At 64.2% G+C, this 16654-nt stretch overlaps 1 protein-coding gene across 6 annotated transcripts in view; it reads left to right on the top strand.

Moving 5' to 3' along the window:
- The first annotated feature begins 6461 nt into the window (after positions 1-6461).
- The window catches only part of MYO18A (myosin XVIIIA), a 65772-nt gene continuing 55579 nt past the window's right edge, over positions 6462-16654 (top strand). For all 6 annotated transcript variants that reach the window (XM_044430589.1, XM_044430591.1, XM_044430595.1 and 3 more), the window contains exon 1: positions 6462-7494. In XM_044430589.1, coding sequence (XP_044286524.1) covers positions 6511-7494 — 984 coding nt within the window. In that variant the 5' untranslated portion in view covers positions 6462-6510. The remainder of the gene's footprint in view (positions 7495-16654) is intronic.

Consider the following 16654-nt stretch of genomic DNA (forward strand, 5'->3'; position numbering starts at 1 on the left):
GGGGCGCGGGCGGGGCCCGAAGTTGGCGCGGGGGGGCGGCCCGGCCCGGCCCGGGTCTGCCCGTGGTGTGAACGGGCCGCCAGGCCCCGGCGTGCACACGCGTGTGCTGGCGAGCGGGGCGAGCGGCGCGGCCTGCGCGTCCGCGGCGTTTGCGCAGCGCGGGCGAGCCGCCCGGGGGCGCGGGGCCTGCGGGCCCGTGTGCGGGCCGTGCACACGTGTGTCTCGAGATGCGTGCTGCCAGGCGCGCCCGTGCGTTCCCCCTGCTCCCTGCTCGGCCGGGCCTGGGCGTGTGGGCTGCTGCGCGTGAGAAGCAGGGCCGAAACACACGTGTCTTCCCCCCGTGCACATTTCTGGAGGAGCGTGGAAGGCAGATCCTGGGTTGCAACGTGAAGGATCCCCGTGGTCCGTGCACACGAGCAAGTTCACTTTGCATGTGGTCAGCAACATCCGTGCAAATCCGGTCTGTACACGTGAAACCGTCGGCCGCTTTTTCCGGCTCAAAAGGGGCCTGCACTGCCTTCCGGAGTGGAAGCACGTTGGACTTTTGAAGTTGCACGTGTGTGCCAAGTGTGTATGCAGAGGGGAGGGCACTTGTGGGTACGTGGCCAACCCGTGTGTATTTCGGATTGCTTGTTCCCATGCGCATTAACGGGGGTTTTGCCCAACAGGGAAGCCTTTTTTACCTCCTCAGCCGCCTTGAAGAGGGTTAAGTTGCGAGGGGCGACAGGTACGTGTGGAACTGAACTCTGCACACAGACGGCAAAGGCCAGTCGTGTGTGTGTGTGTGTGTGTGTGTGTGTGTGTGTTCTCTCCCTGTGGGTGTGAGCGGGAAACAACCTGCCCTTTACGAGTGCTTGGCAATGAATGCATCTAGGGAAGGGCTTGGCCTGCGACTTCTTATTTTTACACAAGCACAAGTGTGAGCATTTTACGAGCTGTGTGTTGCTGCAGCGGTGTGCAAAGGCTTCTGCCTATGGGAAGCGGCTAGATAATCTGGAGAGGCTGTTGACATGTGAACATCTCGGCTTGCAGGGTGCGTGTCTGTCTCCGGGCGCCACACCCGTGGGTTTTGGTTGTCCTTTGTGCATGTTTAAATTAATATTCCAGGTTTATGGAGGGCTGAGTGTGTGAGAGCGAGCGAGTGAGCGAGCGAGTGCCAGTTGTTTGTCAAACAGAGGGCATTTCATGCCCTCCCAGTTTGCTTTCTGTATGCAGAGAATGAGGTTTCTCCTTCCCTCACCGAGTGAACAATTTTTTGTGAGTTCTGCAGGGTTTATTTATTTATTCATTTATTTTTCAATTTATATCCTGCCTTTTTCCTATAAAGGGCTCGAGGCAGCTTACATCATTCTCCTCCATCTTATCCCCACCACAACAGCCCTGTGAGGTAGGTTGGGCCTAGAGCCTGTGACTGGCCCAGAGTCACCCAGTGGGCCCCATGGCCGAGCGGGGACTCGAACCCGGATCGCCTGAGTCCCAGTCCCGCGCTCTTCACCACTATATTTTCCCGGTCGGGTCCCTGTGCCTTCGTGGGAACACGTCAGCCTGCAGAGGAGCAGAGTCCGGGGGCCGCTGTCTTGGGGCACGTCACTCACACCGGGCAGCGTGTGACCCGGATAAGCGCCAGGGTCTGGAAAAGGCCTTTCTGTGTTCTCAGTATCTGTCGTGCTCTCAGCGATATTCTCGGTGCTGATCTTGACTCGGACTTTTACCCGGGGACGGGACGAGCCGCTTGCCAAGCCCTGTTCCCAGAGAACACTAAAAAGAGAGTTTCTCAGGGCGGAGGACGTGGGAAGGCCGGGAGCCTGTCAAGGCCAATACAGGCCCCACTGGCCAGCAGCCGCGCCGTTCTTTCAGGCCGGAGAAGCTTGCTCCCTTCTCTGGGGACTTTTTTATTTTATTTTATTTTATTTTTCGGTTTATAGCCTGCCTTTTTCCTACAAAGGGCTCAAGGCAGCTTACATCATTCTCCTCCATCTTATCCCCACAACAACAACCCTGTGAGGAAGGTTGGGCTGAGAGTCTGACTGGCCCAAAGTCACCCAGTGGGCTCTGTGGCCGAGCGGGGACTCGAACCCGGATCGCCTGAGTCCCAGTCCCACGCTCTTAACCACGACACCACACTGGATGCCGTGACTTGAACCCAGGGCCGCCTGCATGCAGAGTTGGGGCTCCCCTGCTTCTGCCCATTGCTCTCACGGGGTGCGGGGGGGGCACCCCTAGGGCAGGCCGGCCTTCCCGAGGAAGCCCCTCCCGGCCGAGCGGCTCCGTCCGCAGCACTGATTTGGCCTCACACCCGAAGGGCCGCTTCGCCTTTTCGTGCGGAACTCGCCCCCCCCCAGCGCACCTGTGAGGTGAGCCTGCTTGCAGGTGCTCGCTTTTCCGGTGCGTGCCTCTCATATTTAAGATTTCTGTCCTGAGCGTGACCTGCCGGGAGACTGTCAGGGGTGGCTGCCGGAACAAACCCGCCTCTGCCTGGCTTTTCAGAGGAGCTGCGCTCAGAGTATTCTCCCGAGCAGAGCAGGGGGGTGATCCGAGAGGCATGCCCCATTTTCTTTGCATGCATCTTGCAACAGGAATTACCTCCGGCAAAGCCAGTTTATGCCCTCCTATTCAGGGACGTTCCCATTTTAATTCCGCCCTGGGCTGAGTCTGAGTCCGGTGGGTTCAGGCGCTGTCCTTCTTGACCCTCGGTTAAAATATTGGGAGCTGTCCCAAACTGTTCTGGAGGGGACGGGATAGAAAAGGAGAGCCAGGGTGGCATCGTGGTGAAGAGCGTGGGACTGGGACTCGGAGGATCTGGGTTCGAGTCCCCGCTCGGCCATGGAGCCCACTGGGTGACTCTGGGCCAGTCACAGACTCTCAGCCCAACCTGCCTCACAGGGTTGTTGTTGTGGGGATAAGATGGAGGAGGAGAATGATGTCAGCGGCCTTGAGCCCTTCTTAGGAAAAAGGCAGGATATAAATCAAAAAAAATAAAATAAAAAGCGTTTAATTAACAAATAAATGGATGGGAAATAGGCCGAGGCTGGCTCAAGTGGCGCTCACGGGCGTGTGGACGAGGCCGGCCACGACGGATCCCCCCGGCTGCCCCCGTTGCCGGACAGACCCCGGCTGAAGCAGCTGTGCAAGGACCCAGGAAACGGGGCGGGAGAGAGCAGGCCGCAGGCGCCCAGCACAGGCCTCGCAGGGGTGTCTCCGGGCAGGTGCTCTGCTGGCGGTGCTGCCTCCGCTCGCCCTGCTGGGCCTCCGCCCGCGTCCCCGACCTTTCAGCGGCCCGTGCCCCATGCGCTGGGTGGCAGGTAGGCGGGCGCTCACCGTGCCCTTGGGGCCGAGCTCGGCTCGCCTCACCTGCTGCGTCACCACATACCTGGCGAGCATGTTCACCTGGCGGGCGGGTGGAGCCTTGTTCCTGCCCGAGCCCTGAGTCAGGGAAAGCCCGTTGCCGCTGTGGAATGCGGGCTTTCTGCCTTGCAGCCCTTCCCTGCCTCTCCCATGCCGCATTCGCTCCGGTGGGGTGTGCTCACACGAAATTGCCCTGCGGGTGCCAGAGTGGCGGCGTCGCTCACCACCTGGCTAGAAGAGTCAGCAAAGGTGGCCACCTAGGGCCGCCTTCCTGGGAAGGGGTAGCCAAAAAGCTCTAAGGGTAAGCACCCCTGTTCCGAGCGAATACTCGTGGAAACATAGAAACTGAGCAAGTCAGAAGGGGCCTCCCAGGCCATCTAGTCTGACCCCCGGCTCCAGCCGGCTCCGCTCACAACATGCCCACCATGTGGACGTCCAGCCTATCCTTGAACACCCGCACTGATGGGGCCCCAACGACCTCTTGTGGAAGCCCATTCCACACCCTCGGGGTCCTGATTGTCAGGAAGTGCTTCCCGGCATCCAAATGGAACCTGGGCTCCCTGAGCTTTGCTCCGTTGGAGCCTGTCCTGCCTTCCTCTGCAGGGGAGAACAGGTCTCTGCCCACCTCCGTGTGACACCCCCTCACATACACCAACAGATCCCCTCGGAGTCTCCTCGAGGCTGAAGAGACCCAGCTCCCTCAGTCTCGCCTCATACGGCTTTCCCTGCAATCCGACCACCATCCTTGTGGTGGGGAAAGATGTGTGGGTGCTTTCTTGACCCCTTAGCCAAGGGGTGGCGGTCTGCAGGGCTTCAGAGCCAGGTCTGGAGATGGGGTCGGGGTGGGGTGGGGGCTGCTCTTGGCATTCTTGAGGGCTCCGCGAACCTTTCCTGATGGTGCGCCGTCCGGAGGCCCCCCCCCGTGGCTCGCCCCGGTCTCCTCGGCCTTCTGTGGCTTGGCATGGGAGCCGGTCCTCTTGCGCCCATCCAGACTGGCTTGTGCCGCCCTGGGGACCACGTGTCCCGGAGGGAGGCCTTGGACTGCGAACGGCAAATCGGGAGGCAGAGGCCCGAGCATGTGAGCGGGGCGGCTGTGCCTCTGCCCTGCTTTTGCCCCGACATCTGGAGCGAAACGGCGGGGCTCCGTTCCGGAGCCGGGCTGGGAATTTTCTGTCGGCGACCCACCGCAGGATTTTGCAAATGGGCTGGTTCAACAGTTTTATGAGCGCGGCGTAAGACCTGGAGCTGCTTGTTCCCCAGTCCCAGGTGTGGGTGGAAGAGCCCGGCCATCTCCCGCCTCCCACCATGCCCTGGCTCTGCATCTAGTCAACAGCGGGAATTAAACTTCCGGGCAGAGGTGGGCAGCCCTCCCTGCTCATTCTCCCCATAGCCCTCGGGGCCGAGAAGCGTTTCGAGGCCTTGGGAAGGCTAATCCAGTGGAGCCAGCCCTGCGCTCCATCGTTAGTCTGTTAACGAGCTGGGGGGCTTCTGCGTCACGGCCTGCCTCGTCCCACCCCTCTCCGGGGGTACGGAATTGCACTCCAGTCCGTCCAGGGAGCGCCCGGTTGTGGGAGGCTTCCGGCCAAATTTGTGCAATTCCTCCGGGGGCTTTTGCAGCTTTACCCTGCATACCAGTTTGCGCACAGTCGAAATTGTGGTCCAGAAATTGTGGCTTAGGGGGCAGCGCTGGAAGGGAAGCATCCCAAGGACGAGCTCACGACCCGAATGGTTTCCCCAGTGGAGATTCCCAGGAGATTTACAAGGGTGCCCGGCCCGGGAGGCAGAGTCCCGGCCAGGCTGGTGGTGCAGGATCCGCCTGCGTCCCCTTGCGGGGAGGGTCCCTGCAGCCACGGCAGGGGTGGGAGTTTTTGAACAGCACCTGTCCCGGTGGCCTGCCAGCTCCTTTGGGAGACACAGCCACCCCTTTGCCTTCGCCCCACACCAAACCCAGGATTCCCCGTGCGGTGCAGCCGAGGGGCGGACGGGTCGCCGGTTGGAAGCGTGGCCCGCCGGGAGCGTGTTGCTCTCTGGCAACCCCTCCGGGGTTTGGTGAAGGGGCTCCCAGGCTGGATGGAAGAGGAGAGGCAGCTTTCTCCGGAGCACGTGGTGGGGCGGGCTTTTCCCTTGGCCTCAGAGAGCCCCTGGGCCTTCAAAGGGGCCTTTGTGTGCGAGCGCCAGCCAGGCAGGGCTCCGGGAAAGGGCGGCTTAGCGCGGGGCCCCAGGACCACCGGCCTCCGGAAGGAGCCCTCGTCAGCGCCGGGAGCAGCGCTGCACCCAGGCGGCACCCTGGGGCCTGCGCGCTCGGCCGGGCCTCTGGGGACGGAGGGAAGCCCAGCCCAGCTCCAGGGCCCTGCTCGAGCGGCCGCCTCCGGGTGCAGCTGCCTGGGCGTTGCAGAGGGAGGCTGGAGAGCCGCTTCCGGTGTGCCCAGCAAGCGCACTGGCTCAGCCTCCCTGGGCGAACACGAAGCTGCAGGGCGATCCCGGCACAGCGGGCGGGCGGGCGGGGGTCTCCTGTCTGGAGCTCCAGAGCGGCCTCTCCCACCAGCCCTCGCCAGCTGTCAGTGGTGGGGGATGATGGGAATGGCAGTCGGGGGCCACACGCCTCCTGCTTCTGGGAACGGTGGCCGCCTTGCCCCTCGGCCTCCTGGGGCGGCCGTCCCGAGAAGCCGGCCTCCGGAGCGTCGTGGCACAGTCCGTCGTGCAAGCCGCTCGTTGCCCGGCCGCTTTGGCCAGGTTGCCCCTGCGGCTTGTGCAAGCGGAGCGGGGGCCCTGCGCCCTGTTTCCGTGCCGTGGGCAGCCGAGGGAGGCCGGGGCAGCAGCCTCCGTCTTGTGCCAGGCCCCGACTCTCCCCCGGTCGGCAGGAGAGGAAGGGACCCGCAGCTGCGGCTTCTGGGCCCGCTGGGGTGGCACGATTTGCCTGTGACCGACGCGACGCCTGAGCCCTGTGGCTGGGAGTCAGCGGCTCTCGAGCCTCGCAAGCTTCTCCTGCGCCACAAGCGCGCAGCCTGGTTGTGTGTGCCGGGGACGTTCGTGGCCCGCACAATCCTGTTCAAAAGTCGTCGTTTACGTTTTCTCCACAGGGAAGGCAGGATCGAGAGTCTGGCGTCGCCGGCTGGCCATCCCCCCCACCGCTGAGCGCGGGTCGCGCCCAGGACCCCCCCCACCATGTTCCACCTGATCAAGAAGGACAGGGACGGCTCCCGGCGGGAGAAGAAGGAGAAGGCGCGCATGTCTGCCGCCGAGCTCAAAAGCCTGGAGGAGATGAGCGTCCGGCGGGGCTTCTTCGGCCTGAACCGCTCCTCCAAGAGGGACGCGAAGAGCCGCCTGGAAATCTCCAGCCCGATCCCCATCAAGGTGGCCAGCAGCTCCGACCTGCAGCTCACAGACATCGACGCGGACGGCCCCCGGGGGAGCGTGCTCCCGGACGCGGGGCGCCTCGGCGCGGCCAGCTCCAGCGACGACCTCAAGGGCGACGACGGCAACTTCCGGGGCTCGGTGCTGCAGCGGGCCGCCAAGTTCGGCTCGCTGGCCAAGCAGAACTCGCAGGCGATCGTCAAGCGCTTCTCCTTCTCGCAGCGGAGCCGCGAGGAGAGCGCCTCCGAGACCTCCACGCCCTCCGAGCACTCAGCCGCCCCCTCCCCGCAGGTGGAGGCGCGCATGCTGGAGGCCCAGCTGGCCAGGCAGGGCCTGGGGCCGGGCCCCCCGGCGCCCGCCTCCCAGGCCAGGCCGCCCGAGGTGGTCGGCAAGCGCTTCCCCGCCGACCTGCGGCTCCCCGCCGTGGTGCCCCCGCAGCCCCCCGTGCCCCGGGAGCTGGAGCTGCAGCGGCGCAGCACGGGAGACTTCGGCTTCTCGCTGCGCCGCACCACCCTGCTGGACCGGGCCGCCGACGGGCAGGTGTACCGGCGGGTGGTGCACTTTGCCGAGCCCGGCGCCGGCACCAAGGACCTGGGCCTGGGCCTGGTGCCGGGCGACCGGCTGGTCGAGATCAACGGGCGCAACGTGGAGAACAAGTCCCGGGACGAGATTGTGGAGATGATCCGGCAGTCGGGCGAGACCGTGCGCCTGAAGGTCCAGCCGATCCTGGAGCTGAGCGAGCTGAGCCGGTGCTGGCTGAGGGGCGGGGAAGGCCCCCACCAGGCAGCCTTTGACGTGAGTAGCCGCCCGGCCGGCGGGGCCACGGGGAGCCTCGCTTGGGGAGCCCTCGGAGCTCGGGGTCCCCCTTTGGAAAGGTGGGCCAGGGGCACTGACCCTGTTTGCCTGAGCAGTTCAGGCCAGGTGTTGTGGGGGCCGGTTGGCCGTGAGGATTCGTCCCCGTCGGGCTCGTTCCGTCCGCCTGCAAGCAACCCTCCGGGGTCACCAAGACCCTGGGTTGTGGATGTGACAGAACCCGGGACTCTGGGTTGATAGCGGGTTAGCGTAAGCCAGAGTTAACCCGGCCACTCCCCACGGCTGGGTGTGCGGCGAACGGGCAGGTGGCTCGGTGCGTGTTGCCTTCAGCCGGGTCCTTTCCGGCTGTACCCCAGCTGGGAACTGGGTGTCTGGTATGAACTGCATCGATAGCTCCTTGCTGGAAACAGAACAGCCGGGAAGTGCGGGCGCAGCACCCCAGAACTCCAGTGAGAATTGCAGGGACCCCCCAGCACGAGCTGGAGATGCAGTGACACGCTGGAAAGTCAATCAGGATTGAGAGAGTGGTAGGCGCAACGCAACGCAGCAATTTTGTGGTCCTGAGTAAATTAGCTTGTGCGAAGCGGTCAGGGGAGGCAGGCCGGGCCGTGTGCGAACTCTGGGGGACAGCAGAAGCGATCGAGCCGTTCTGGAGTGACCCACAAGCGACAGCGGCCGGGCCTCCGTTTTTGTTGGTCTGGGGGATGTCTGGATGTCGCTGCCCCATATGGGGGAATGAGGACGGGAAGGGTGGCGGAAGCGTAAAGATGGCACAGGCTTGCCAAGAAGTGGGATCTTTCTCAAAATGGGCCAAAACAAGAAGGGATCGGACATTGGGAACCATTTTTCTGGTTTGGCCAAGGATGGGGCCCCTCCACCCCCTCTTTTTGGGAAGAACCCGGGGTGTTAAATGAACCCTGCTTGTCGTGAAGCCCGAACTGAGTCGGCCCCATCTTTCAGGCCCCATGGAAAAGAGAGTTCCGGACTCTTCCCCTGCTCCCACGAAGTTTTCTAGGGAAGTTCAAACATCCCTGGAATATAGGCTGGTGCAGAGCACACGTTTATCCCGGAGAGAAGTCCTGTTGAAAATGCTCGCGTGCTTGGGACGGGACGCGGAGCTGGAGGCCGTGCTGGCTGTGACCTCCCCGCCCCCCCCCCCCGAATCAGCTGGCTGTGCGTGTCCTTGGCCTCCGTTTTGGCGTGTCTGTGGGTGGGGGCAGGGAGAAGAGAGCGGCTTTGTCCGGGCGCTGCAGCGTCCAGCTCCGGGTTGGCACTGGGTGCACGTGGGTGGGCCCGGCCTCGCCAGCGCGTTGCGCATTCCTCCGGGAGGGCTTCTCGCGCTCCCGGGCCAAACACGTTGCGTAATGACTGTGTCTGGGCTGCTTGCACGGATCCGCGCTCCTTTCCCTTCCCTTTGGAGGGGCTGCAAGAGAGGGGTTTGTCTGCCCCGGGGGCTTTTGGCAGGCTGGGGGCTTTGGTGCGCTGCCAGCAAAGCCAGCCGCTTCCTCCCTCCCGTTCCTTGCAGGAATAGAAGGATAATCGGGAACGGACGGGCAGAGCAGCCTTCCCCGACCTGTGCCCTCTCTTTGCCAGCAATGCCAATCTCATCATTCCCAGAATCCCGCCAACCCATTTTTTAATTTATTTAAAACTTTTCTGGACTGTCCCTCACTGAAGTCTTGGGACAGTTTCACGATGCAGCAATGCAGAATAAAACACAGCCCCCGTAAAAATTCGGGAGACGATGAACCCGACTTAAAACAGTCCGATCTTAAAGCATGGGGGAAATAAAAAGGTTTCAGCCCGGTGCCGAAAAGAATAAAGCGACGGCACCAGGCGAACCATTCTGGGGAGCGGATTGCACAGTCGGTGCCACCGCAGAGGAGGCCCTTCTCCAGGGAGCCGCCTCCTGCTCCTCCTCCAGGGCTGCCCCAGTCCAGTCCCGAGCAGGCGGCTTGCGGGGCCGCTTTTCCGGGCTGCCCAGGGGGGCGCCCACACCTCGATCGCGCCCCCCTTCCTCCCAGCGTCCCGGGCGCGGCTGGCACCCACTTCTTCTCCACGACTCCTGCCGTCGCGCAGGGATGATTCAAGCCGGCTGGAACAATACACAGAAATACAATACACGTCCGACCGTGCCAGGATACGGCATCGCCTGGGAAATCTGCCGCCGTGCGTAGCCTCTGCCCGTTGGGACGGCTTGACTCAAGCCGCTCGCGTCAAAGTGTTCTTTTTGTCCGGGGGGCCGGGGCAGCCAAGTTTGGCGTGGGCTCCTGCTGGCCTTGGCTCTCTCTCGAGAGAACGGCCCGTCCCGGCTTGTGCTCCCGTGTTCTCTCTCTCCTCTCGCTTTCTTGCTTGTGTGAGGCACGGAAAGTCAGTTGCAGCTGGTCCCTGTGATCGTGCAAAGCAGAAAAGGAAAGCGGAGCCGAGGCATCCGCGCTCTGACTTCTGCCCAAGAGCCAACTTGGTCTGGAGCCGAATAAACACCAGTTTAGGTACTTCTTGTTGCACAGAATCGCCGTAAGAAAATAATTCCATGCCCTCTGTCCCGCTTCTCGCTTGTCTTTACGGATGCTTATTTGGTTTTTCTGGACAGTACCTTTGAGGGGGTCTGCAGAGCAGAAAGACGGCTCCACATTTCACCAAGTAGTGAGTAAACTGCAAGCACTAGGATTCTGCCGAGCTTTCCGGCCCCCTGCACTTTTCTGCGATCGTGCCCCCCCCCCCGTGCAAAGTTTCCTTTCCACCGGCTGTGCCGACCGGAGATGATTGGTAATAATAATAATAAAAAAATATAATAAGTTGTAGTCCAGATAGGGGGGCAGCCGCTGCCAAGACGGAGGCAGCTCGAGAAAGAGGAGGCGTGTGGGGCTCAAGACCTGGGACGTGGGGGGGGCGTCTGCCCCCGAGCGGGTGGCTCGGCTCGGCTCGGCTCGGCTCGGCCCCTTCGCTGCGGCTCGTTGCTTTGCAGCCTGAGCTCGTGGGACTCTCTGCACGGTTTAAAAGCCTCGCGACCGAGCGGAGAAGGGAATGATCTGCAGGTTTCATGGCTGGACCCGGTTTCATCCGCCTGTCTCCAGGCCGCGTCGTCTCCGCTCGTTTTCGCTTCTGCATCCTCTGCCCTGCCTTTGAAGATCGTGCCAGAACAAAGCGGAGTCGCGGTGTGTGCTGTGAGAGGATGTGCCCCTGCCTCGCCCCCCCCCCCCCAGCTTTCAGGAACTGAAAACCTTGCTATGCAAAGCAGCTTTCAGGAACTGAAAACCTTGCTATGATCGGCACAGCTGCTTCTTGTGGCCAGCGGGCCCTGCTCCGTAATGCGTTCCTGCCTGAATTCCGTCCCTTTTGTGACCCATTTTGGGTTTTCCTTGATAAAAAGAGGGATGCCGCCTGAATATATCACATTTGATGTCTGTCCGTTTGGTGGAGGTGTGAGTCAGGGCAGGGCCGATGGATCGCGCCCCAGCCCGTGTCGAAACACACATGTCTGCCCTTGGCCGCTTTTGCTGCCGCCGCCGACAGACATCTGGGAAATCGTCCTCCCCATGGCCCCTGATTTTGTGGGCAGTTTGTGGTCACAGAATCGTAGAACAGTAGAGCTGGAAGGGGCCACGGACACCCCTAGCACACCCCTAAGGTGGTGGAAAAGCTGTTAGGGCTAGGAAAACGAGGTGTCCTGGCGTGATTCTGATGGCTGGAATGTCTTTAGAAGGGGCAGAAATGATGAGCTGCGCAGAAAAAGCTACTCCAGGAAGGGTTTTTCAGAATCGCCCTCTTACCAGGGGAAGTATACCCCTATATTAGGGTTAGGGTGAGCACCAGGGTAGGGTTAGGGTTAGGAAAAGGGGGTGTCCTGGCATGGTTTTGATGGTTGGAATGAGTGTAGAATGGGCAGAAATGCTGAGTTGCGCAGAAACAGCTACTCAGGGAAGGCCTTTTCAAAATGAAGGCCACCGGCTCCACCGCCTGCTCTTGCAGGACACCCCGCACACCACCCCACTTGGATGGCTGCCCAGTTTCGCCTCGGGCGCCGCCAGTGTGGGAGAGCCCCCGACCTCCCCAGGCCGCTCCGAGAGGCAGGAAGCTTTTCCGGATAGCTGCTCGGCAGAGGCCCGTGGGTTTGCTCCAGGGAGCCTGGTCCCAGCAGGGCCGGGAAGAGCGATTTTGCCACGCCGTGTGGCCCGTGGCACGCAAACTCGCCGCCCGGCCCTCGGGCTTGGCACTCGCAGGGGGGCCGGGCCGGGCCGGGCCCCCCAGCTCGTGCCGCTGGTCCCGAAGTCGGCTGCCGTGGGTGAGCTCAGCGCTCGAAGGCCCGTGGCTTGTGAGCCTCTCTGGCCAACAGCTCCGCCGAGGACGCGCATGCGCCAGCCGGGTGGTGTGGGGGGGGGCAGGCTGCCCCATGTGGGGGGCCCCGTCGCCTTCCGGCTGACCGAAGCCCCACACGGACCCGCGGGCAGCGAGTGCCCTTTTCCAGGCCGCCGGCCGCCTCCCTGTGCGCCGCTGCTGATTTTTCCGTCCTGCCGCTCTATCGACCGCCCCGGCAACGTGGCTCTCATCCGGAGCGCAAGCTGGCCGCGTGCTTGGCGCTGGACTCTGGGCGGGGGGAGGCTCGGTCTTCACTGCTGGGGGCGTTTCAAAATCCCCCTGCGCAGAGCCCCACAGTCCGGGCGGCAGCCTTCAGTCCCCCTTGCAGGGGGGGCTGTCGGTTCATTTATTCGGTTTAAAGCAGCCTTCTCCAGCCATGCACCTCTGGGGTGCGTTGGGCTGCGGCTCCCATCGTCCCCAGCCCACTCGGGATGGGGGATGATGGGAGCTGCAGTACAACAGGTCTGGAGGGTTGGAGGAGGAGGGTTTCAGTATCGTTTGCATGGGAGGTCAGCGAATCGCCGGTAGCAGCTGCTCAGGGTGCGACTGACGGTGCACGCGGCCCCTGGGGGTTCTCGGAGCCCCCCAACACTGGCCTGCAGCTCCCACCTGTCTTAGCGTGACGCATGCCGGGGGGGGAGACAGGCAGTGGCAGCCAGAGCAGCCGGGGGGCCACCCGCTCCCCCGTTGTCCCCATAACAGCTGCCGGAGAGGCGACGGACCACGGGTCCGGGGTTGGGGATTCCCAGGCCCCTTCTGGGGCCCGGTGGGCGGGAGAGGCCGGCCCCCGCCGCATGTCGGGCTTGGCGTCGCCTGCCCCCACCTCTGTCCGCCTGCGCCGTCTTTCGCGGATGCCGAGCAGCGAGCCGGCGCTCCTTCGGCAGCTTTCCACCTCCTGGCCACGGGCTCGGACACGTTGCCCGGGTCGGAAGCCGCGAGGACGCCGGGGGGGCAGCTCCGGGGACGTGGGCTGCGGGGAAGGGGCAGGTCCAGCTCCCGGCCCACCGTCGCTGGGCACTTCTCGGCCCGCTTCCCGTTCCCAGCTGTGTGTGGCCCGGTCGGTGCTTGCGCGGGAATGGGGCAGCCCTCCAGCCCTGGGTGGTGGCGTTCCCACGGCAAGCGAAACATGGGAGGAGGAGGAGGCGGAGGCGGAGGCGGAGGCGATCACGGCCAGCGTTGCAGCCACATCTCACACGCCCGCTACAGAACTGTGCCCCAGAAGCCAGGCCAGGCTGTTGCGCATGCCAGGCCCCTCCGGAAGCCGCTTCCAAACCTTGGTGCGTCCAGCATCCTGCCGGTGTTCATGGGGGTTCCCGATGGGACCGGCGTGGGGCGGAGGGGGAGGGCAGGCAGGCCGGGTGGCCGAGTGGCGGCTTTTCGCCTCCCCCACCGCGCGGGGCTTGGCTCGCCCTCCTTCCCGGGCTGCATCTCGGCGCTATCCAATAAAGGGATCAGCCGGCTGCGGGCCGAGTCAGCCATGCCGGCCGCCCTGCTCCCTCCCGCCTGAGGGGCCCCGCCTCGGATCTGCGTCCCACCGCTCAGGCCCGGCTCTGCTCCGTGCCTGCAGAGGATTTGGGAGCCCGCGAAGACCTGGGCGGCTCCCCCCAGAGGTTGGCCTGCTGCTGCTGAAAGCGGCACTGATAGCCGCCGGAGAAATCCCCCACTTCCCGGGAATGTGGCTGGAAAAACCCAGCATCCTGCCTCAGTGTTTTCCCTCGTCCCTGCATGTATGTGCTTCGGCTCCCTCTTCCCCATCCCCTTCGAAGAGAGAGCGAGCATTCAGGGAAGGGGCTTGTCTGAGGACCCCGCTCGCCGGCAAGTGTGGGGACTGGCCCCCGGGCCCTTAGAGCCGTGGGCTGAGCACGATTTGGGGGGGTCCCCTTGCCTTCCTCCGGAGCCAGCGAGGTTTGCCTTTCGGCCTGTTTGCTTCGACGGGCGTCACAAATGCTTTCGGCCTGTTTGCTTCGACGGGCGTCACAAATGCTTTCGGCCTGTTTGCTTCGACTGCCTCGCCTTGACCACAAATGCCGCACCCCTTGGCCTGGTCCCGTTGGCTCACGGGGCAGGTCCCGGCCCCAAAGAGCTTACAGTGTAGGATCCGACACAGCTGAAGCAACAGAGCAAGGGGAGGCGGAGGCACCGGGCGCAGCGGGACGGTCGTGCGCACTGTTGCGGTTATGCGCGCTTAAGCGTGTCGCTTGCCGGGGCGCTGCGGCCTGTGAGCGCCCGTTTTCTGGGCCCAGCGTCTCCCTCGCTCGCCGGCCAGGGTTTTGGGAGCGTCCCGGGCCGTCCCTGGTGCTCGGGGAGGGTGAATATTTTGGCTGGGACTTCACAGCGGCAGGAAGCGGCCTCCGGGCTCAGACGGAAAACCCCCCCGCCCACTCTGGGGGGAGCGGCCGGGGAATCTGCTGGCAGGGCAGGCGGCCCCCCGCGGCTGGTGCGCCAGACGGCTGCAGGGGGCCTGCGTGGAAAGAACCAGATGCTCGCGCCTCGGCGGGGCGGCCGAGGGGGCTGCGCTCGCTCGCTCCAGCCGGCCTCGGGTCCCTCTGGCCTCGGGACTCGGGGAGGGCCGGAGCCAGTGGGGCTGGGGAGCCGTGGGGTCCGGGGGTCGGGAATCTGTCCCCAGGAAGTCTGCCCGGGTCTGATTTCTGCCCCGTTGGAAGAACCTGTGCCGGGGAGCGCCGGCACCTGAGAAGGGACGGGAGAGCGGAGTCATTTGACGGAGGAGGGGGCCAGTGCAGGGTCCCCCTTCCCAGTGGGGAAGGCTGGGGTGCCCTTGGCGTCGTGGCAGAGAGCCCCGGAGGGGCCACCTGGGTGACGTTGGGCCAGGCACCAATGCTCGACGCAGCTTGCTTCGCAGGGCTGTTGTGGGGATCGCGAGCTGGGCGAGGAGGAGGAGGTGGGCCGCCATTCTGAGTTCATTATACAAAAAAAGCGGGATATAAATTTAGGAAAACAAGGGGAGGCGTGTGCTCCCCTTTTCTGGAAGGCGAGTCATCAGAACTCCTTTGCGCAATGGCCTCTGAGATGTGCTGCCGCAAGATTTATGGATTTAAGTTAGAGTACATCTGTACGGCTTCCTGCTTTACCAGTCTCAGGGTGGTTTAGAGCCAATGGTAAAACGTGACACCGTTGCAAAAGCACAATAGCGACAGGGTAGGCGCCTCCCATGTGCCTCGATAGCATTAAAAAGGATTAGCTAAATCCACAAAGGAGAGGCCCGTGTGGCCGCTCAAAGGAGCCAGCGCCCAGGGGGGCAGCGGCACGAGGCCCGGGCTGCTCCCTCTGGGCTTCCCAGAGGCTGTCCCCTGCCGGAAGCAGAGCACAGGGCCAGCAGGGTCTGCCCCAGCAGCCGGGCTCTTCCGGGATGCCCGGTGTGGGGATGGGGGGCACTTTGACCGTTCGCACGGAGAGCAAAGGCAGCGTGTCCGGCGGAAAAGCGGCGCTCCTTCCCGCCCGCCTTCCTGCCCTGGGGAAGAGCTGCGCTGCGGCGGGCCCTGGCAGAGGCTTGTCCACGCCGGGGATCATCTGCCCGGGCCTTTTGCGGCCCATGGGCGGCAGGCCGTGGGCGGCTCCGTTATCTGTGCGCCTGCGCGTTGGGCGGAAATCAATCCGCTGCCTCGGCCGACCTCGCCGGCGGAAACCGGCCGAGCCGCTTGGCACGCAGTGCTGTTGCCCCGGTGCCGAGATGGCGGTCGGAGGCGCTGATCCCAGCCTGCTGGGCTGCCCCGGAGGCTCAGGCTGTGCTGGGGAGTGTGGTCCTCCGTGTCCCCAGGTTAGACTCTCCCGGGCGCATCGCAAAGGGGCTCCCCCCACAGGCTGCCGAGCGGCCGCCGTGCCCCACAGAGGCCCCGTGCCAGGGCTGCCCCGGCTGCAGGCTGCCTGGAGAAAGCGAAGGGCTTTGAATGCGCGCCCCCGGCCCCGAGGAGAGCTGAGGAAGGGGCTATCCAGGGCCACTCCTCTGTGGGACGAGTCCCTGCTCTCGCCCGGGCTGAGCGGCTCTTCCGGGGCCCCGAGGCTGCCAGCCGCACTGCGGGCGGGCGCCTCCCTGCTCTGCAAGGTGGGGTGCCCCACCGGGGAGGCATCTTCGGGAAAAGTGGGGTGCTGCGGCGTCTCGTGGGGGCCCCCCTGGCCGGGGCCTGCCCGCCCGCCCGCGCCAAGCCCTTCCTGCAGACGCTGCCCCACGCCGGCACCGTCCCCGTCGGATCTCCACGCGCAGCCCCCCTTCCCCAGAGGCCGCCGGGGAGCGGCTCCGCAGCAGGGCAGGAAGCAGGAGGCCGCCCGCCGCTCGGATCCTGCCACGTGCGATTTCCGCTGCAGAGCAACGTCCTCGGGCTGGAATGTGGGACAAACAGGAAAGCCGGGCGAGGGCGATGGGGGCCGGGGTGGCCTCCCGCCCCATCTCTTGCCGCCTCCTGCTCCCTGGTGGCTCTCCGGGGCTTCGGAAGCGATTGTGCTCCGGAGGGCAAAGCCGAGGCTAGGCGCAACGGGGAAAGGAGGTTGCAGGGAAGCAGATGAGAGGAGGAGGAGGCGGAAAAAGGTGGGTTCCTTACGCCAGGGCCGGGTGGCCTGGGGGCCACGCAGCCTGGAGGAGTCCTCTTTTAACCCTTCGCAGCAGCCTTCTCTCACTGCCCCGACTCCTCGCCTCTCTGCTTTCTTGGCGTCCCGCTCGTGGTCTCCCGGTGCCTGTTCACAGGAGGGGACCCTCGTCTTCCCCCCAGGGCCTCAGGACTGCACCTTTTGGCCAAGGGGGGGGGTGCTGGGCTAAGAGGACCTTCTCCAA

This window comes from Varanus komodoensis, unplaced genomic scaffold (assembly GCF_004798865.1).
Source record: "Varanus komodoensis strain SLA01 unplaced genomic scaffold, ASM479886v1 scaffold20_3, whole genome shotgun sequence".
Lineage (NCBI taxonomy): Eukaryota > Metazoa > Chordata > Lepidosauria > Squamata > Varanidae > Varanus > Varanus komodoensis.